Source organism: Mustela erminea, chromosome 6, assembly GCF_009829155.1.
Source record: "Mustela erminea isolate mMusErm1 chromosome 6, mMusErm1.Pri, whole genome shotgun sequence".
NCBI classification, from domain to species: Eukaryota; Metazoa; Chordata; class Mammalia; order Carnivora; family Mustelidae; genus Mustela; species Mustela erminea.
Window position 1 is genome coordinate 66,510,168 of NC_045619.1, and position 22,147 is coordinate 66,532,314.

Genomic DNA, 22,147 nt, shown 5'->3' on the forward strand with positions numbered 1-22,147 from the left:
TAATGGAAAATAAGTAAGCTGAAGAGAGACAACTACTTAATCACGAAGGAAGGCTTCCAGAAATCGGTGATTCCATAAAGCAAAATAATATTCAGATAATAGGGGTCCCAGAAGATGAAGGGGAAGGAGGGAGGGCAGAATGTTTATTTGAACAAATTACAGCTGGGAACGTCCCTAATCTGGGGAAGGAAATAGGCATTCAATCCAGGAGGGACAGAGACACCCCCTCAAAATCAATAAAAAGATTGAGGTAATGATAAATGGTTCTCTAACCCCTTACTCTCAGTTTGGAGTTGTGTTTAGACATACAATAATGAAGCTTGCAAATTTCAGATAAAGAGAAAAACCTGAAAGCAGCTTAGGACAAGAGGTCCATAACCTACAATGGTAGAAACATAAAGCTGACAGCAGACTTGCCCAGAGACCTGGAAGGCCAGTAAGGACTGGCATGATATATTCAGGGTACCAAATGAGAAAAATATGCAACCAAGAATACTTTTATCCAGCAAGGTTGTCATTCAGAATAGAAGGAGAGATAAAGAGTTTCCAGGTTAGACAAAAACTAAAGGAATTTTTGACCACTACACTAGCCCTGCTAGAAATATTAAAGGGGATCCTTTGAGGGAAGAGAACCCAAAAGTAACAAACAGCAGAAAGGAACAGTGACAATCTACAGAAACAGTGACTTTACTGAAAATACAATGGTACAACTTCGTACGTAATTACTTTGAATGTAAATGGACTAAATGTTCCAATCAAAAGACACACGATATCAGAGTGGATAAAAAACAAGACCCATTGATATGCTGTCTATAAGAGACTCATTTTAGACCCAAAGATACCTCCAAATTGAGCATGAGGGGGTGGAGAACCATTTATCATGTTAATGAATATCAAAAGAAAACAGGAGTAGCCATCCTTACATCAAACTAGACTTTTTAAACCAAAGACTATAATAGGAGATGAAAAAGGACACAGTATCATAATAAAAGGGTCTACCCAACAAGAAGATCTAACAACTGTAAATATTTATGCCCCTAACTTGGGAGCAGCCAATTATACAAACCAATTAATAAAATTAAAGAAACACACTGATAATAGTACAGTAATAGTTGGAGACTTCAACACCCCACTCACTGCAATGGACAGATCATCTAAGCAGATGAAAAAGGAAACAAGGGCTTTGAATGACACACCAGACCAGATGGACTTAAGAGATATATTTTGAGCATTTCATCTTAAAGCAACAGAATACACATTCTTCTTGAGTGTACATGGAACATTCCCCAGAATAGATCACATACTGCATCAAAAATCAGGCCTCAACTGGTACAGAAAGACTGAGATCATACCATGCAAATTTTTAGACCACCATGCTTTAAAACCTGAACTCAATCACAAGAGAAAAATTGGAAGAAACACAAATACATGTTGGTTAAAGGGCACCTTATTAAAGAATCAATCAGGAAATTAGAGAAGAACTCAAAATATACATGGAAACAGATGTGAAAACAGGATAGTTCTGAACCGTTGGGATACAGCAAAGGTGGTCCTAAGAGGGAAGTATATAGCAACATAAGCCTTTCTCAAGAAATAAGAGAAGTAGGGTGCCTGGGTGGCTCAGTGGGTTAAAGCCTCTGCCTTCGGCTTGGGTCATGATCACAGGGTCCTGGGATCGAGCCCCACATCAGGTTCTCTGCTCAGTGGGGAGTCTGCTTCCCCCTCTCTCTGCCTGACCCTCTGCCTACTTGTGATCTCTCTCTCTCTGTCAAATAAATAAATAAAATCTTTAAAAAAGAAAGAAAGAAAGAAAGAAAGAAAGAAAGAAAGAAAGAAAGAAAGAAACAAGAGAAGTCCCAAATACACAACCTAACCTTAGACCTAAAGGAGCTGGGAAAAGACCATCAAATAAAGCCGAAATCTAGAGGGAAAAGAGAAATAATATAGAGTAGAGCAGAAATCAATGAAATAGACATAAAAACAAAAACAAAAACAAAAACAGTAGAACAGATCAACGAAGCTAGGAGCTGGTACTTTGAATTAGTAAGATCGATAAACCTCAGTGCCTGGGTGGCTCAGCCGTTAGCTATCTGCCTTCGGCTAAGGTCATGATCCCAGGGTCCTGGGACTGAACCCGGCATTGTGTTTCCTGCTCAGCGGAGAGCCTGCCTCTCCCTCTCTCACGTACCCTGCTTGTACTCCCTCTCTCGCTGTCTCTCTCTGTCAAATAAATATATAAAATATTTTAAGAAAAATAAAAAAAGATTGATAAACCTCTAGCCAGACTAATCAAAAAGAAAAGAGAAAGGACCCAAATAAATAGAATCATGAATGAAAACGGAGAGATCACAACCAACACTGAAAAAATACAAACAATTATAAGAGAATATTATGAGCAACTGTTTGCCAACAAATCAAGCAATCTGGAAAAAAATGGGTGCTAGGAACATGTAAACTACCAAAAGTGGAACAGGAAAAAACAGAAAACCTGAATAGACCCATAACCAGCAAAGAAATTCAATCAGTAATCAAAAATCTCCCAAAACACAAGAGCACAAGGCTGGATGGCTTCCAAGGGAATTCTACCAAACATTTAAAGAAGAATTAATACCCATTCTTCTGAAACTGTTTCAAAAAATAGAAATGGAAGGAAAACTTCCCAACTCATTCTATGAGGCCAGCAGCACCTCAAACCCCAAATCAGACAAAGACCCCACCAAAAAGGGGAATTATAGACCAACATCCCTGATAAACATGGATACAAAAATTCTCACCAAAATACTAGCCAATAGAATCCAACAGTACATTAAAAGGATTATTCACTACGACCACGTGGGATTTATTCCTGGGCTGCAAGAGTGGTTCAACATCCACAAATCAATAAACGTCATACATCACATTAATAAAAGGATAAGGACCATATGATCGTCTCCATAGATTCAGAAAAAGCATCCTTTTTTGATAAAAACTCTCTGCAGTGCATGGATAGAGGAAACATACCCCAGTATCATAAAGGCCATATATGAAAAACCGACAGTAAGTATCATCCTCAACGAGGAAAAACTGAAGAGTTTTTCCCCTAAGGTCAGAAACATGGCAGGGATGTCCACTCTTACCACTATTGTTCAACACAGCACTAGAAGTCCTAGCTTCAGCAACCAGACAACATAAAGAAAAAAAGGCATCTGAACAAGCAAGGAAGAAGTCGAACTCTCACTCTTCACAGGCATGATATTCTATGTAGAAAACCCAAAAGGCTCTACCCCAAAACTGCTAGAACTGATAGAGGAATCCAGCAAAGTTGCAGGATACAAAATAAATGCACAGAAGGCAGTTACATGTCTACATACTAACAATGAAGCTAAGGAAAGATAAATCAAGGAACTGATCCCATTTACAATTGCACCAAAACCTGGAAGATACGTAGAAAAAAGCCTAATCAAAGAGGTAAAAGATCTCTACTCTGAAAACGATAGAGCACTTAAGAAAGAAATTAAGGAAGACACAAAGAAATGGAAAAACGTTCCATGCTCATGGATTGGAAGAACACATATTGTTAAAATGTCGATGCTACCTACAGCAATCTACACATTCAATGTAATCCCTATCAAAATACCATCAAGATATTTCACAAAGCTGGAACAAATAATTCTAAAATTTGTGTGAAGTCAGAAAAGACCCTGAATACCCAAGTAATTCTAAAAAAAGAAAACCAAAGCTGGAGGCATCACAATTCTGGACTTCAAGCTCTACTACAAAGCTGTAATCAGCAACACAGCATGGTACTGGCACAAAAACAGACACATAGATCAATGGAACAGAATAGAGAGCAGATATGGACCCTCAACTCTATGGTCAACTAATCTTCAACAAAGCAGGAAAGAATGTCCAATGGAAAGAAGACAGTGTCTTCAACAAATGGTGCTGAGAAAATTAGACAGCCACATGCAGAAGAATGAAACCGGACCATTTCCTTACACCATCACAAAAATAGACTCAAAATGGATGAAAGACCTAAACGTGAGATAGGAATCTGTCAAAATCCTAGAAGAAAATATAGGCAGCAACCTGACCTCAGCTGCAACAATTTCTTGCTAGATATGTCTCCAAAGACAAGGGAAACAAAAGCAAAAATGTACTATTGAGACTTCATCAAGATACAAAGCTTTTGCACAGCAAATAGCTGACAAAATTAAAAGGCAACCTATGGAATGGGAGAATATATTTGCAAATGGCTTATCAGATAAAGGGCCAGTATCCAAAATCTATAAAGAAACTTATTAAAGTCAACACCCAAAAATCAAAAAATCCAGTCAAGAAATGGGCAGAAGACGCCAACAGACTTTACCCCAAAGAAAACATACAAATAGCTTGCAGACACAGCATGAGGGAAATACAAATCAAAACCATAATGAGATACCACCTCACACCAGTCAAAATGGCTAAAATTAACAAGTCAGGAACAACAGATGTTGGTGAAGATGTGGAGAAAGGGGAACCCTCTTACACTGTTAGTAGGAATGCAAACTGGTGCGCCGCTCTGGAAAACAGTTTGGAGGTTCCTCAGAAAGTTGAAAACAGAGCTACCCTATGAACCAGCAACTGCATTACTGGGTATTTACCCCAAAGATACAAATGCAGTGATCCAAAGGGGCATCTCACCCCAATGTTTAGAGTAGCAACGTCCACCACAGCCAAAATATGGAAAGCGTCCAGATGTCCACTGACAGATGAATGGATAAAGATGAGGTATATATATACACAGTAGTATTTTTATTCAGAAAGAATTAAATCTTAAGATTTTCAATAATGTGGATGGAATTAGAGTAATATGCTAAGCAAAATAAGTAAGTCAGAGAAAGACAAATACCATATGATTTCATTCATATGTGGAATTTAAGAAATAAAAGAGATGAACACAGAGAAGGTAAGGAAAAATAAAATAAGATGAAAATTGACAGGAAGGCAAACTGTAAGAGACATTGAACTCTAGGAAACACACCGAGGGTTGCTGAAGGGGAGGTGGGTGGGGTGATGAGGTAACTGGGGGATGGGCATTAAGGAGGGAAACTGATGGAATGAGCACTGGGTATGTTATATGCAACTGATGAATCACTAAACTAATAATAATCACTAAGCCTCTGAAACTAATAAAAAAAAATCTGAAATGTGTAACAATGGTTTTTTTTTTTTAGCACTTTCAAATTTATATAAAGTGAGATAATTATAAAATTATATCAAGGAGATTTTAAATCAAGGAGATTTTTTAAAATCATAAAATTAAAATTAAATCAAGGAGATTTTTCTAAATAAATCACATTAGATTTAATAGTTTCTTCACTGATTCTTTGTACTGAGAAAGGGTATTTTCATTGTCCCCTTCATTCTTAAGACTAACAACAGACTTTTTGTACTCTTCAACTTCTTTCGTAGCAAGGAGCTCTTCTTTATTTACATCCAGATTTTTCTCAGCAGCTTTGATTTGGAGAAGTGTTTCCAGAATATTTTTTTCAGAGGAGCTATTGTTCCATACATACTCTTCCATGTCTGCTTCAGTCTTATCTTTCTCCCATTCTTCAGTTTTCTGAAAGGAAAAAAATGAGTTCTGAAATCTGAGAAATACGATCCAAAAACAAAGTTTTGTTTTTGTTTTAGGGAAAGAAAATCTGCAAAATGTGGAGTCCCTATGGATACTTTGTATGTGAACTTTGATTTCCCTCCCTTACAGCACTGCTACCCACCTGCGCCAACTGTTTCAGGACCCCACACTCTATGATGTGACTACTACATTACCACTCACTAACTCTACAGAATTTATCTGGCTTGCAAATTCCACTCACAAAGCAACACTACTTTCCAAAAGATACAGAAAACTCATTTTCTGCAGCTTTCTAATCCCTAAACTCTTAACACATCAACACTTCACATTTCTGAGGTTAATAATAAAGAGTTGAGAAAAGACTGTATTTATCTTTGTAACATGCCTGTGGGGATGACAAGGAATACCAATCATTACAATAAAATAAAAAATGTAAAATACATGTGCAATACATGATTTTTAGTCCTAATGACTAAATATATTCTGGAATTTTATTTTGTTATTATCTTTATTTTCTGTTCCTCTAAGGGAAACAATTTTTGTTACCGCTTGTTTTCTCTTTTCTTTCTTTCTTTTTTTTTTTTTTAAGATTTTATTTATTTATTTGACAGAGAGAGACACAGTAAGAGAGGGGAAGCAGGGGGTAGTGGGTGACGGAAAAGCAGGCTTCCCTTGGAGCAGGGAGCCCGATACAGGGCTCAATCCCAGGACTCTGGGATCATGACCTGAGCTGAAGGCAGACGCTTAACAACTGAACCACCCAGGCTCCCCACTAACATGTTTTTTCTTACAAAAGTTACTACTATGCTATCTTAGGGAACACTGTTAGGTTTTATAGTAATATAATTCAGATTTGTGATTTAGATGAAGATGTAACATTCTGTGAAAAATCAAGGAACGCAGCTGATAAATAATAAGCCCTGGTTCAATGAAGTGCTGAATGCCAGCCACATTCTTTTCAAACTAACATATTCTAACATAATATAACATATTAACAATATTTATTTCCAAAATAACATATTCTGAGCTATATACTATTATAGAATCATCCAATATTCTTAAAGCTTTTGAAGGTGGTAAACCCCGCAAATTAGAACATTTCTGAAGTATTAAAAGAAAGACAGATTTGTAAGGCTGTCAAAAATATTTTATCTCTGAAAACTCCTCTTGAAAAAGACCCCAACTTGAGCAGACAGAGCTCCAAGTCTGTTCAGAATTAAGTGAGTACCAAGGAGTCGGTTTCCACTTCTGCCTCCCTCCTGTCCCCAACCTCACTATTCGAGTCCATGAAAAAAGAAAAAGCACAAGAGGGGTGCCTGGGTGGCTCAGTGGGTTAAAGCCTCTGCCTTCGGCTCAGGTCATGATCTCAGGGTCCTGGGGCATCACGCTCTCTGCTCAGCAGGGAGCCTGCTTCCTCCCCTCTCTCTCTCTCTGTTTGCCTCTCTGCCTACTTGTGATCTCTGTCAAATAAATAAAAATTTTAAAAAATCTTAAGAAACAAAAAAAGAAAAGAAAAAGCACAGGAAATGCGTCCCTCAAAAGGTAAAGAGGAGCCCCACCAACTGCAAATAGGCCCCTGGATATGCCATGGACTCAGCTAACCCCATTTGGGTTAACTGAAGGCCAGGAAAGAGTCTCCTCCACCATAAAGAACCACAAGAAAAAGAAATCCTGTTTATATCCTTCAAACTAAATAACCTTTCCTTCAAGATAAACCAATAGGATGTGGAGTGTTTCCCTGACCCTCAAATTCCTTAGCCAAAGGGGCTATACTCACAATTCCCTATATACTGTTTGCTCCACCTCCTTATCCTGAATTTATAGCTGAGGAAAACATCTCACCTAACGTTCTAGAAACATATTATCTGGTTGAGAATTAACTCTACACTCCTTTTTTAATCTGGCTGTGATTCACCCCATAGGCTTGGCAAAGGGGCGGGGTGGGTGAATAATGTGAAACAACTTCTTGTATCCTGCGCATACAAGCCTGTTGCAAATACCTTCTAACAGCCAAACTCTGAATTTTACATTAAAAAGAAAACTGACAAAATCATCCTACCCTACCTACTTTTTACTGTAATATTTGGGGAAAAAATAAATGTCAGACCCTTAAAAAAAACAAATGCCCTAAATTAAATGTATCTTTGGTCCTATCTACTCTTAGAAGTGCTTTAAATGATGAAACAGTGTCATAGTTTCTTCATAATTCTAACTTACAAATGAGTATCCTTAAGATTCCAAGAAATACATTATATAAAGCACTATGTAAAACAGTCAATCTACCTCTTACTTTTTAAAAAAAATTCTCATCTACTTCATTCTTGACTGCTAGAAGACAATTAAGAGATGAACAATTTAAAAAATTATAACTTTCACCTAGTTTTATGTGGATTTTTTCACCTATTCTGAAATAGATACTTAAAGAGGTAACAAAAGTAAATTCACTGTAATCTTCATCATTTCATTTATCTTCCGCTTATGTTTGGTGTACACAATTCTAGGCTGCTTTGTCAAAGTGTTACAGTGTGTCATGCTATTGATTCCCGTGGCCCTCAGGTGGCCAGGAGACCCTGGAGCAGCGGTGCACAAGCACCCTCTTCCTTCACTGATCTCAGGAAAGACTTTTCTCTGTGTGCAGTGACACAAAAAAGGTTAGGAAATACTGCACTAAGGGATAACAAACACTTACAGGAGAAAATCATACTGTGTTAAATAGCCAGTGGTAAGTCAAAGTGACTACAACGTGTAGAAGGCATAGTTTCCTACTAATCCTACACAGACACAAAGCAGTGTTGGGCTTCAGCTGCAAGCTAAACAAAACTCATGTTTTCAACAATTCTAATAACTTTAGGATCCAAACTCTGCACAGTTGAATATAAATTCCAAGATAATGATAGTAACAATACCAATAAATTAAATACTTATATGCCACGGACCTTAAATGCTTACATACATTAATTATTTCATATAATTCTTATTAAAACCTACTGGGTTTGATGTTAACATCTCTACAGAAAGAAAATAAAGTAATATGGAAGTTAAATAGGGGCCATAGCCACCTGGGAATGTTTCTGATTTCAGAATTTTTTACATTTTAGAAAATTAATACAGTGCATACACCATATATTTTGTTAACATTTCCAGAGAAGATCAACCACAGGACACCCTAAATCAAATACATCACCATTTTTGCAGCAACGTGTATGCAGTCACACTAAATGGTATAAACAAAGGCTATAAATGTTTTTCATCCATTCAAGTCTCATTTTGCCACCAAATAAGTTATGAAAAAACTAGCAATTTCCAAAGCTTTGGGGGTTACAGAGTTAGGGTGTGTATGTGTGTGATTTGCTCAGGATCGCACAGGGAGGTGGTATGACACAATATTTAATATGGGCTTTGGTGTTTTACGGAACTCAGTTTACATCCTAGCTTCATCACTTACTACTGTGACAGACTTGTGTTACAGAAGAAGTGATTCCAAGGGCTGTTCTGTGAATTAAAAGAGGTAAGGAATAAAAATAAAATAAAATAGGTAAGGAATATCCATGCACTTAGAGCAACCGGCTCAGAGTAAACACTAAATAAATGCTTGCTACTAATAAAACATAGCTTATTAAGATGAATGAAAGACAGTGGGATTCAAATCCTTGTTAGCCTACCTACAAAATGTGTTTCTATGTCAAGGGCATCACTACCCCCATCAAACAATAAATAGAAACTTTCAGTGTAAATATAAACACAAACCAAATTGTTCGAATGTTCTGCAATTATTCCCACTCACAAAATTGTATCATTATTTTTATAATGTTTAGATAAAATAGTTAAGGAAACAAGAGGTCTTTATTTCTTATCCCTGATATAAAGGTAATGTTTTTCGTGATTCTTGTAACTTCATGTCTTCTTGATAAATGCTATCACTGATTAAATTTTCCCAATTAATTACCTATTCTTACTAAGTTATCTCCAGTTTTCCTGCAGTCTCCTTTGGATATAGGCATTTTATGTCTAATCAGATGTAGATTAGAAAACACAGACACACACACACGCACACAAAATAGCATTCTTGTCAAGAAAAAGAAATTTATTTTTTTGAAGTCCTGAGTTAAATGGAAGAAAATACCTTTACAGCATCTTTAGAATGTCTCTGTTTTTCAAGCAGGAAAAGTAAAAGCTAATTATTATCAATATATTTACTTTTTGAGGGAAATCTTTCCTAGTCATTAATGTATAAGCTTTCACAGATGAGTAACAACCAAATAGAGCCTGTCAGTGAAGAGAGAACAGAACTAACTAAAAGAGATGCTGTTCTATAAATGATATATTAGGAAGCTATTCTAAAACATCTTAATCTTTGTCAATGATATAAAAGCAGTAATACTGTCCATAATACTTGTCACGTTAGAATATTTTTCATTTCTGAGAGGTATAAATATAAAATCCTTGGGGCACCTGGGTGACTCAGTCAGTTAAACACCCAACTCTTGATTTCAACTCAGGTCATGATCTTAGGGTCCTGGGATGGAGCCCCCAGTAGGGCTTCCTCCTCAGCAGGGAGTCTACTTGGGAATCCCTCTCTTTCTGCCCCTCCCCCACTCTCACTCTTTCTCTAAAATAAATTTTAAAATCTTAAAAAAAAAAAAAGATATCAGAGTTACAGAATCAGTGATGACTAGACGAATGTGAATTCCAGGCTGCAAGGATGGGAGGAGGATCCTTCTGAAAATCCTTAAACATTTTCTTTCCTGAGGGCATTTTCCAATTCTGTACAAGACTGGCACTTGGCAAATGCAGGATTCTTCTTGGGTATAGAGGAATACGTGAAATTTGAGCTGTTACACAGGGCTCTATAAAACAGACTGGAACTGAAGAATCCCAAACATGACTGGTTTTAGTTCTGGGGTTACTTATGGAGAAGTTGGGAAATCATAATCACACCTCTAAAAAGCACAGTAAAATCCCCCATAATCTCAGAATGTTTAGGAGACAAAGTCGCACTAGAAGGAAGAAGTGTGTTTTAAATGCACAACCAATCACCCTTTTTTTTTTTTTAAGATTTTATTTATTTATTTGACAGAGATCACAAGTAGGCAGAGAGGCAGGCAGAGAGAGAGAAGGGGAAACAGACTCCCTGCCAAGCAGACAGCCCGATGTGGGACTTGATCCCAGGACCCTGAGATCATGACCTGAGCTGAAGGCAGACGCTTAACCCTCTGAGCCACCCAGGCACCCCCTACCCCAATCACCCTTTTAAAACATCTACCAGATTCTGTTTCAAGGTTAGAGGTTACCAAGCTAAGCTCAAAACTTCTGAAAAGTACAAATGACTCTACAGCAGATATAGAAGTTAACTAACCAAGTTCCCAATCAAAAGCCTTGAAGGCTATGCCTAAGGAAGAGCTGGACTAAATCTTAAAAAAACTGCAGCCCACCCCTGGTGTAGCTAAATCATGACTGGACTAAAATGATAAATCCCTGAACCTCTCTGCCTAAGAGAAAAAAAGAGGAAATTCCTTCTGATGGATGATAGCAGCTGGAGCATCTATGAGTCTTTTATACATAATGTCTAGCATGCAAGAAAGTTCCTAGGCAATTGAAACATTTGAAAAGAAGAAAAATGTAATAATAACCAAGGGGAAACAAAGAATAGCAGAACTCCAGATGATCCAGATAATGAAGTTAGCAGAGAAGGACAGTAACTAAGAAAAAATATGTTAAAGAAAAAAGAGGAAAAGATAAACAATATGACTTAAAGAAAGAAAAAGCATAAAGAAAAAGCAATTGAATGAACACCTGGAATTGAAAAACACAATATCTAAAATTAATAAATTACTGGATGGGATTAATAACAGTCTAGATAGAGCAGAAGTCAGAATTAATGAATGCCAAAACAGACCAACACAAAACTACATTGCTATACATATCATATCTGTACTATGGGATTATAACTATGAGATTCTGAAATCTTTTTATATTTTATGATATAACTCCAAGATTCCCAATGATTCTACTTAACAAGTTCCAACAAATCTTTGGAGGAGAACTCTTAACATATTTCTTATAGACTGAATGCTTGGGTCTCCGCCCCCCCATGCCCACCCTCAATTCTTGTTGGAATGGAACTCCCAAAGTGGTGGCATTGGAGGTGGGGTCTTTGGGAGATGCATAGGTCATGAGGTGGAGCCCTCATGAATGAGATTAACACCCTTGTGAAAGAGCTTCCAGAGAAAACCCTTGCCCCTTCTGCCATGTGAGGAGACAGCAAGACGACAGCTGTTTATGAAACAGGAAGTGAGCCCTCACTAGACACCCAATCTGCCAATGCTTTGATCTTAGATATCTCAAACTTCAAAAAAACAAGAAACAAATTTCTTTTGTTTATAAACAGACCAGTCTGTGGTACTGTGTTATAGCAACCTAAATGGAATAAGACAATGTCTTATACAAATAAAAATCAAAACTTATTTTTTAAGTTTGCAATAACAAATTTTGGGAAATTTAGTCTGGATCAATTTTCTTAAATAAGTTTATTTATTTATTTATTTATTATTATTTTTTAAAAGATTTTATTTATTTACTTGACAGATCACAAGCAGGCAGAGAGGCAGACAGAGAGAGAGGGGGAAGCAGGCTCCCTGCTGAGCAGAGAGCCCAATGCGGGGCTCGATCCCAGGACTCTGGGATCATGACCTGAGCCGAAGGCAGAGGCTTTAACCCACTGAGCCACCCAGGCGCCCTAAATAAGTTTATTTAAAAGCCTATAATTTTCACCATCTAAAACATAATTTTTCTATAACTTCAAACTTAAAGAACTAATAGTGTTAAATTTCACAAAAATAATCTGATACCATAGACTTCCTGATGGAAGAGCACAATACTAATTACACAGTAGTTTTTAAAAAGTCAAAATAGAATTTGATGAAGCTCTAGATCCAACTATCAACTTAAAAAATTACAGTATGGTGATACAATCAGCAGAATTCAAATGATGGGAAAGCCCACAGCAAACAAGAGCCCAAGATTTCTTCAACAAATAAATTGCAAGGGAAGAGCTCAACAGACAAAACTCCCTTTCGGTCTGTGACTGCTCCTGCATACTCTTTCAAAAAACATTTCCTGAGAACCCACCATGTGCTAGGCAGTACGGGGAGAAGCAGGATGTCTCTAGGTACCCTTGCTAAAAATGAATGTTTTCATATCCAAGTATTTTAGAAAAAGGGTACCTATGCTTGTTCGTATTAGGCATCTGCTGATGAAATAAAAAACAGAAAAAAAAATCCTCATTATTCAAATACAATAATAATGTAGTGGAACAAAATCCAAATTTTTTAAAAAAGATTTTATTTACTTATTTGACAGACAGAGATCACAGGTAGGCAGAGGCAGGCAGAGAGAGAAGCAGGTCCCCGCCGAGCAAGGAGCCTGTTGCAGGGCTTGATTCCAGGACCCTGAGATCATGACCTAAGCCGAAGGCAGAGGCTTTAACCCACTGAGCCACCCAGGCGCCCCCAAAATCCAATTTATAAGCTAATTCTTTTCTTTTCTTTTTTTCCTAATTCTTTCTTTTTTTAGAGAGAAAGGGCACATGCTAGCAGGGGGAGGAGCAGAGGAAGAGGGACAAGCCAACTTAGTGCTGTGCATGGAGCCCAACTGGGGGCTTGATCCTATGACCCTGAAATCATGACCTGAGCCAAAAATCAAGAGTCTTACACTCAATTGACTGAACCACCCAGGCACCTCTAAGTTAATCATTTTCTATGAGGCTAAATACATTTTGTTTTTGTGATTTAAAGGAGTCTATTACAGAAAATTTCAAACACATACAAAAGAGATAGCACTATATAAACTCTCACAAACTCATCAACCAGTCTCTCTCCATCGCACCCCCAAAGATTTTGTTTATTTATTTGAAAGACAGCAAGAGAAAGAGCAAAAGAGAGATAGCAAAAGAGAGATAGAGAGCATGAGTGGGGTAAGGGGCAGGGAGAGAAGCAGACTCCTGGCTGAGCAGGGAACCCAATGCAGGGCTTGATCCCAGGACTCCGGGATCATGACCTGAGCTGAAGGGAGATGCTTAACCAACTGAGCCACCCAGGCGCCCCAAGAGTTTCTTCTTTTGAAGTGTAGCTGCAATATATTAGTTTTAAAGTATAAATAATGTCATCTTCAAATTACTGGGTGGCAATTAAAAATATCACTAAGCTTAAATTGATCACCATTTAGGCAGAGTTTGATTAACCTATAGACTCCTATTTTAATACTTCAATCACTAAACATTTATAATTTTAGCATTTAATTTGTATGAGTGTGTATATAATACATATACACATATCTGGGCTCTCTTTTTTCTTCCCTGCCTACAACGAGAGAACCTGCTCTGACTACAACCCTAGAGGAAGCAACCTTTCATTCTACACGATCTGTTCTCCTTTCTACAAAGCCTCAATTATTCATTTGCTCAATAAATCTTTATTGCACAACTACCCTGCCAGGCACACACTGTGCTGTCCTGCAATTGCCAGTCTAGTAGGAAACCTGGAGTTGAGTAGGAGCCAATCAAATGGAAGACTGCGATCCCAGCAGAGAAGAACATCCAGAAAGACCTGGAGATAGCAAAGACCTCAGTATAATCACGGAACTGAATGGAGGCCAAGGTGAGGAAAGCAGCATGGGATGAATATAGCTATTAGAATACTTACTTTAGAATACTTACTACGTATGTCAGCACCATACATACAATAATTCACTTAACTTCCACAACAACCCTATGAGGCAGTACTATTACTATCTGCTTTATAGACCAAAAACTGAAGCCCAGACCCATTAAATAATTTGCCAAATCATACTGCTTTTTAGTGGCAGAACATATTCCAAGGAACACAGATACAGTGTAAAAAAGAATATAAAGAACAAAAGAATAATTTAATTGCATCTATCACCTTTTTGTCCTCTTGTAAGCATAAATTCAATACAAAGAAAAACACTGCATTCCATGCATTGGTCAGTGTATTCTGATGTAACAGAAGGCAAAGAAATAGCTGTTCCACTGAACACACAAAGTTGTCACCTTTTACCATCTTATTTACAGCTCCCTTTGCCTAGAACATGAATCACAGTAATATTCCACTTCTCATGATTATAAGTAAGGCATTGTGCTACATGAGGAAAAAACAGTTTAAGCATCAGAAGAAAATTCAAGTTATTTGAAATCATAAAAAATAAGAAGAGGTAAATATCCATAGTGGATTTTTTAAAAAAAGAAAGACTACTGCCAAATCTTTCAGTTACCATGGCCAAATGTTTAACTGAGTATGTCAAGGAACTCAATTTAATTCAGATTGGTTTTTTAAAAATTTACTGAATGCTATTTTGTCAGACATTGTACTCGGGGTTGGGAATGCAACAATAAATGAAAGATACGTCCTTCTCCTCAGTAATCTCACAGTCTAACAGGGTCAGTCAGACATGTATATGGACAATTACCATAGAAGCAATAAGAAGAATGCTAACAGGAGGAGGAGGAAAGGATACACTGATAACTTCTAGGACGGGCTACATCTGAAGTGTATTAAAAGATTCATATGAATCGGCAAGGCTGATCAATTTGAAAAAGGGATCATAAGCAGAAAGAACAACATATGTAAAGTTATAAAAGAACACATTATGTTCATTATGGCTGAGATACAGAATACATAGCTTATATTTCCTGAGAACTGGTAATGAGGTGGCAAACTGTTGTGAACAGACAGGCTATGTAGGTTAGATTTTATCCTGGGTAATAGGGAACCACTCACTGAAGGACTTTATAAAGCAATATGACACAATAGATTTGCTTTTTAGAAACAATTACTTTAACAGAAATCCAGAAGATAGACGGGATGGGAAAATCAATAAGGCTATTATAGTTAAAAGATGATGAAGACTCAGGGTGGTAGCAGTAGGCAACAGGAAGAGAAAATATTTTTAAAGGATGTAATATGATGTTTTCCCTGACAGCAAAGAGAAGTGTCACCTTAATTGTGCCATCATCCAAGAATACAGAACAGCTGCCTATTGCCTAACACATCAAGTCAAAAAAAGTCTGTATCATGGACAAATTTTTTTGCCCTTATTCTTTTTTTTTTTTTTAATGATCTTATTTATTTATTTGAGAGAGAGAGCAAGTAAGAGAGAGCATGAGAGGGTAGATGGTCAGAGGGAGAAGCAGACTCCCTGTGGAGCTGGGAGCCCAATGCGGGACTCAATCCTGGGACTCCAGGATCATGACCTGAGCTGAAGGCAGTCACTCAACTAACTGATACTAGACACATATACAAAAACCATCTTAAAAGAGATATACCAGCCTTCTGTGTAGTTTCTTTATTAAGAAGACTCAAAGATTGGGGAAATTATTCACAATCAGAACTTATATCAGACTCCTCTGTGGAGACTTTAAAATGAAACCTTCCTGAGTTTCACCACTAGAGATGTTAATTATGTAGAGTTCATGGATCCGTAATTTAAAAAAAGCTTCCCAGGTGAGTCTAATGCAACCCCTAGCTGAAAACAGGTTAGGGGCATAAATTTTCTTTCTTTTTTCTTTTTTTAAAAAGATTTCATTTATTTGAGAGAAAGAGCATAAGCAGGGGGAGAGGCCAAGGGAGAGGGAAAAGCAGGCTCCCTCCTGAGCAGGGCACCTAATAGAGGGCTTTCCATCCCAGGACACTGGGATCATGACCTGAGCTGAAGCCAGAAGCTTAACCAACTGAGCCACCCAGGTGCCCTGGAAATAAATTTTCAACTGTCAATTGTTCAGTTTGAGAACATAGTAAGCTAGCAGCTAAAGTGCAGATTTGATTTCATCTCTTATTTAATAATCTGTTTTAATGGAAGTCAAAGTTGAATAACACTAAATATGATACCATGGGAAGAATATGAACTTTGAAGCTGCAGTTCAAATCTCGAGTCCCTCAGCCAACAAACTCTGTAAACTTGAGAAAAACTATGTATCTCTCTAAATCTTGATTTCTCAATTTATATCATGAAGAGGTTGTAACAGATAAATCTGATTCCTGATCTTCAAAGTCAGTACTAATTTAAAATGTATGGACACACTAAACACTATTGTGTTCAGAAAAAAGACACCATTTTAAAGCACTTTTTAAAAATGGAGCTCCTCAGAGCACCTGGGCAGCTCAATCAGATAAGCGTCTGCCTTCGGCTCAAGTCACGATCCCAGGATCCTCGTATGGAGACCGGCATGCGGCTCCCTGCTCAGCGGAAACTGCTTCTCCCTCTCTCCCCTGCTCATCATGCTCTATCTCTCACTATTTCTGTCAAATAAATAAATAAAATCTTAAAAAAAAAAAATGGAGCTCCTCTCTCACTCCTCATCCCCTTTTTGGTTTCCTTTTTATTTTTATCCAGGGTGATCATTTGGAAAGCAAAGGTAAAAAAGAAAGAGACACAGGTGACTCCTGGAGCAAGACTAAAAATTTCTTTTAAAACGAAAGCCAAGGGGATCCTAGGTGGCTCAGTCAGTTAAGTGTCGAACTCTTGATTTTGGCTCAGGTCATGATCTCAGGACTGTGATACCAAGCCCCACATCTGGCTGGGTGCTAGATTTGGAGCCTGCTTAAGATTCTTTCTTTCCTAGAATGAATGAAACAAGATGGGATTGGGAGGGAGACAAACCATAAGTGACTCTTAATCTCACAAAACAAACTGAAGGTTGCTGGGGGGAAGGGGTTTCTGAATGCGGGGTGGGGTTATGGACATTGGGGAGGGTATGTGCTATGGTGAGTGCTGTGAACTGTGTAAACCTGGCGATTCACAGACCTGTACCCCTGGGGATAAAAATACATTATATGTTTATAAAAAAGAAAAAAAAAAGAAAAAGAAAAAAAAAAGATTCTTTCTCTCCTCTCTGCTCCCTCTCTAAAAATAACAATAACAATAATAAAAATAAAAATAAATTAAATAAAGGCCAGATGTGCTATTTGCCTGGAATCAAGGAAAAGGTAGCAAGTAAGCACTCTTTATTGTTACTGCTCTACTACAAATGCTCAGACTCATCATGGGAATCCAATTAATGTATTTAGTTATTTTTTTTTTAATAAACACTGTAATATTAGTTTATGCATAATTAGATTACTCAGAAGTTTATGCATAAATACATTTCACATTGAAGAGATGTACCCTGTTACAGCAGCCATTATTTTTCTAGAATACAGAGGATACTAACGTAGTCAAATATAAATTAGCATCAGGAAATAAACTCATAGAAGCAAATATTTGTGGAAAAATTCCAAAACAATAAGGAATTAAGAATACTTTGTAAATATTTGAGAAAACATAATCAAATGAAAAGCAAACCTAATCTACACATAAATCATACATCCATGAAAATTAAGTATCTCAAACTGTTGCAAAGATATTTTTTATAAACTGGGCACAATTATGATTGCTGATTATTAACAATTTTATCAAAAGATCATTAAGCTAGAACAGTAAGCTAATTATTGCTAACATCTAACAAGTATGCTACGTTTTTACTAAAAAGGGAATTTGATACTCTGTCACCTTACTTTTGAAGACTTCTACTTCAAAAGGCTATGGAAATCGGGCACCTGGATGGCTCAGTGGGTTAAAGCCTCTGCCTTCGGCTCAGGTCATGATCCCAGGGTCCTGGGATCAAGCCCCGCATTGGGCTCTCTGCTCCGCAGGGAGCCTGCTTCCTCCTCTCTCTCTCTGCCTGCCTCTCTGCCTACTTGGGATCTCTGCCTGTCAAATAAATAAATAAAATCTTTAAAAAAAAAAAAAAAGGTCTATGGAAATCTAAAAGAATGGACAACTATTATTAAACATTCAGTGTTCTTATATAGCACTGACCTAGATACTATGAAGAACAAAATACAGTAAGGTTGGATATATGCTAATGAGGACCTTATGATTAGTCAGAAAGACGAAACATATATGGAATAACAAAAACACACATGGCAAACAGTCAACTGTTTCCAGTCATACATGGCACAACTGTCTGTGGTCAAGGGCCCTATTAACCAATATAGATGAGACAGTATAACTTGCTATTTATGTGAGATAGGAGTTACGCAAAGAATAAAAGGCTCAAATTCATCTGTTGAATTAATATCTAAAATATATAAAGAATTCATAACAACTCAAGCAGAAAAACAATTTGAGAATGAGAAGATCTAAATACCCACTTTTCCAAAGACATACAGATGGCCTAAAAGACACATGAAAAGATGTTCCACATCAGTCACCAGTGAAATGCAAATCAAAAGGACAATGAAAGACAATGCAAGAACACTTCACACCTGTTACAATGGTTATTCTCAAAAAGACAAGAAATAACAAGTATTGATAAGGATACGGAGAAAACAGAACTCTGTGCACTGCTGGTGGGAATGTAAATTGGTACAGCCACTGTGGAAAACAGTACAGAAGTTCCTCAAGAAATTAAAAATATAACTATCATAAGATCAAGCAACTCCACTTCTGGGTATACATCCAAAGAAAAGGAACATTAATTTGAAAAAATACCTGCACCCTCAAGTGCACTGCAACATTATTTACAATAGTCAAGACACGGAAACAATCTACGTGTCCAATGATGGATAAACGGATAAAGAGTTAAGTGTGTATGTATGCAAGCATACATACATATACACTATGGACTATTATTCAGCCAAAAAAAGGAACTCCTGCCATCTGTGACAACATGAATGGCTCTTGAAGGCATTAAGCTAAGTGAAAAAAAGTCAGAGAAAGATATATAACATATGATCTCATTTATGTGTGGAATCTAAAAAACCTCAACGTATAGCAACAGAACAAATTGGTGGCTGCTAGAGGCTAGGGTTGAGCAAAGTGAGTGAAGATGGTTAATAGGTACAAACTTCCAGTTAGAAAGCAAATCAGGGGGATGTCATGTACACCATGGTGACTATAGTTAATAATACTGTACTGCATATTTGAAAGTTACTAAGAGTAAATTTCAAAAGTTCTCATCACAAGAAAAAAAACATTTGTAACTATATGCAGTGATGAGTGGATGAATGTTAACTAGACATAATGTGATCATTTCATAACATATTTGTTATGGAAGCATTACACTTTACCACCTGAAACAAATATAATATTATACATCAATTATATCATAAAAAATAGGCTCAAAGCAGGTATCAACTGAAGTGTTAAAGGATATACAATAAGTAGAAAAAATTAAAAATTAAATAGTAAACTATACAACATAGTAAACTATACAACAACACTTTTGTAATATTTACTACTAAACCTTGTTTCTACTAGTGTTCCTCAATGGAAAAGACAAAGTCTTCCTCCTTATATATTAAACCCATATGCAACAACACCAAGCAAGTAATAGGCAACCAGTAAACTTTTACCCCATCAATCAATAAACAGTTCATTTTAATGAAAGCACACCTGACATTTGCTATAAGGATGGTTTACTATTTCATAAACATTAAAAAAGTGAAAGGGGTACCTTCTTAAACAACTAGTAAAATGCTACCTCGGCTCAATTTTGCCCTCTGGATACAATTTTACACTCTGTAAATAAGCCATACAACCTGTTCACAACCTGGCTCTGACTTGTTTTCCTGGTCTCAACTCCTTACCTCTGCCCTATCAGCCTTACACCCCGGCCACACCCAACTTCTGCGGGCTCTCTACATCCACAAGGCCAGAGTCCTTCACCCACTGCTCTACTGCATCTTCCTATTTATCTTCCAGAACCAGTCACCAGTTCTTGTGAAGCTTCCAGGGAGAATTAATACTCATCGGTGGCTCTCACAACACCGTGTTCCTACCTCCGTTACTGAGTGAAACAGACTACGTTATAACTTACTGGTTCTCTCCAGAAATAAAGGTACCTAAAGGCAGAGCTCTTTCACTTTCATAGTCTGAGCAATACCTAGCACTGTACCTGGTACACAAGACAAAATCAGTGCTGAATGCAGGAAAGAGTACACAACATTACAAACATCATTCAAGAGTTCTTTACTATCACCTGGAAATATACGTGCATTCCATGTATTCCACACATCATAAGGAACTCACAGACCAAACATTAAATGGTGATGATGGAGCTGCAAAAGAACTCTTCATTATCAGATATATCTGCGATAAGGTCTGCTTTAAAAATGAACTTTTTTTTTTTTTAAGATTTTATTATTTGAGATAGAGAGAAAGGGAGAAGCAGAATCCCCACAGAGCAGGGAGCCTAACATTGGGCTCAATCCCAGGATCCTGGGATCATGACCTGAGCTGAAAAGAGATGCTTAACTAACTGAGCCACCCCACTGCCCCTGAACTTCTTACTTTAACATGAACTCTTTACTTCAAAAATGAACTCTTTAAAAATGAACTCTGAGGGGCGCCTGGGTGGCTCAGTGGGTTAAAGCCTCTGCCTTCGGCTCAGGTCATGATCCCAGGGTCCTGGGATCGAGCCCCACATTGGGCTCTCTGCTCAGTGGGAAGCCTGCTTCCTCCTCTCTCTCTCTGCCTGTCTCTCTGACTGCTTGTGATCTCTCTCTGTCAAATAAATAAATAAAATCTTTAAAAAAAAAAAAAAAGAACTCTGAGTGTGAAATTACCCGACTCAGAAGTTTGTTACGTGACTTTCCAGAACCAATTTAGTATAAAGCTAGATGTATTTTTGACTGGCAATAAGACTATCATGAAATCCACATAAGACAGTTGAAAATTCATATTTAAAAAAGGAACTATAAGTAATTAAATATCAAATTATTCAAGAATCCTTGGAATTTGATTTCAGATCTCTATAAAGTGTTTTTTTCTTCCCCCAGTGTCTATCTTTTGTGCAAATCATTTTACAAAATGTTTCATCTGATCATTTCTTAACCAAATTACTTGTGGAAGCTTTAAAGAATATCATGGCATGAAGTTAAAATCTAGGAAGTTTTGTTATTATCAGCATGTCAGAATGCTGAGTTGGATACCTGTTCTAAAAATTCAAATACAACAGGGTACAGATCTGATTACCTATATAAAGTCTCTGTCAAGTTAAATGGGAATAAATGAATTTGAAATCCAAAGACAAATCTTTCTTCCTTTTAGTATTAACAATAATGTTAATAGCCACCATTTACTGAGAGCCTGCTACCTGCCAGACATTTCATGCAAATTCTACCCGAAAACGCTTAGAAGAAAAGTGAACCTAGGAGGCCAAATAGCTGGCCAAAGCTACATAAGAAGTAATGGAATTCAAATCCAGGTCAATCAGGTTCCAAAGGATAAAACTTAATTCACTCCTATGCTAACAACATGTCATACTGAAAGACTGAAACAAATTTCTACAACTCTCTTTCCTTCTTTGAACTGCAGAAGGATAAATGGTCTTAAGCATGTCTCCTCACCTCCTAGCACTGCCATAACCATTCTTTAACTCACTGCTTGAAGTCTACGGTATGTGAAATCTATGCTTTTCGACATCTACTTTGATACTTCCAAAGTTAAACTGTTTGAATAGCATACAGTAGTAAATTTCTTTATCCTCAAGTC

At 37.2% G+C, this 22,147-nt stretch overlaps 1 protein-coding gene across 4 annotated transcripts in view; it reads right to left on the reverse strand.

Moving 5' to 3' along the window:
- Window positions 1–5,268: 5,268 nt before the first annotated feature.
- The window catches only part of MRPS35 (mitochondrial ribosomal protein S35), a 44,275-nt gene continuing 27,396 nt past the window's right edge, over window positions 5,269–22,147 (reverse strand). For all 4 annotated transcript variants that reach the window (XM_032347583.1, XM_032347586.1, XM_032347585.1 and 1 more), the window contains exon 8: window positions 5,269–5,584. In XM_032347583.1, the coding sequence (XP_032203474.1) occupies window positions 5,315–5,584 (270 nt within the window). In that variant the 3' untranslated portion in view covers window positions 5,269–5,314. The remainder of the gene's footprint in view (window positions 5,585–22,147) is intronic.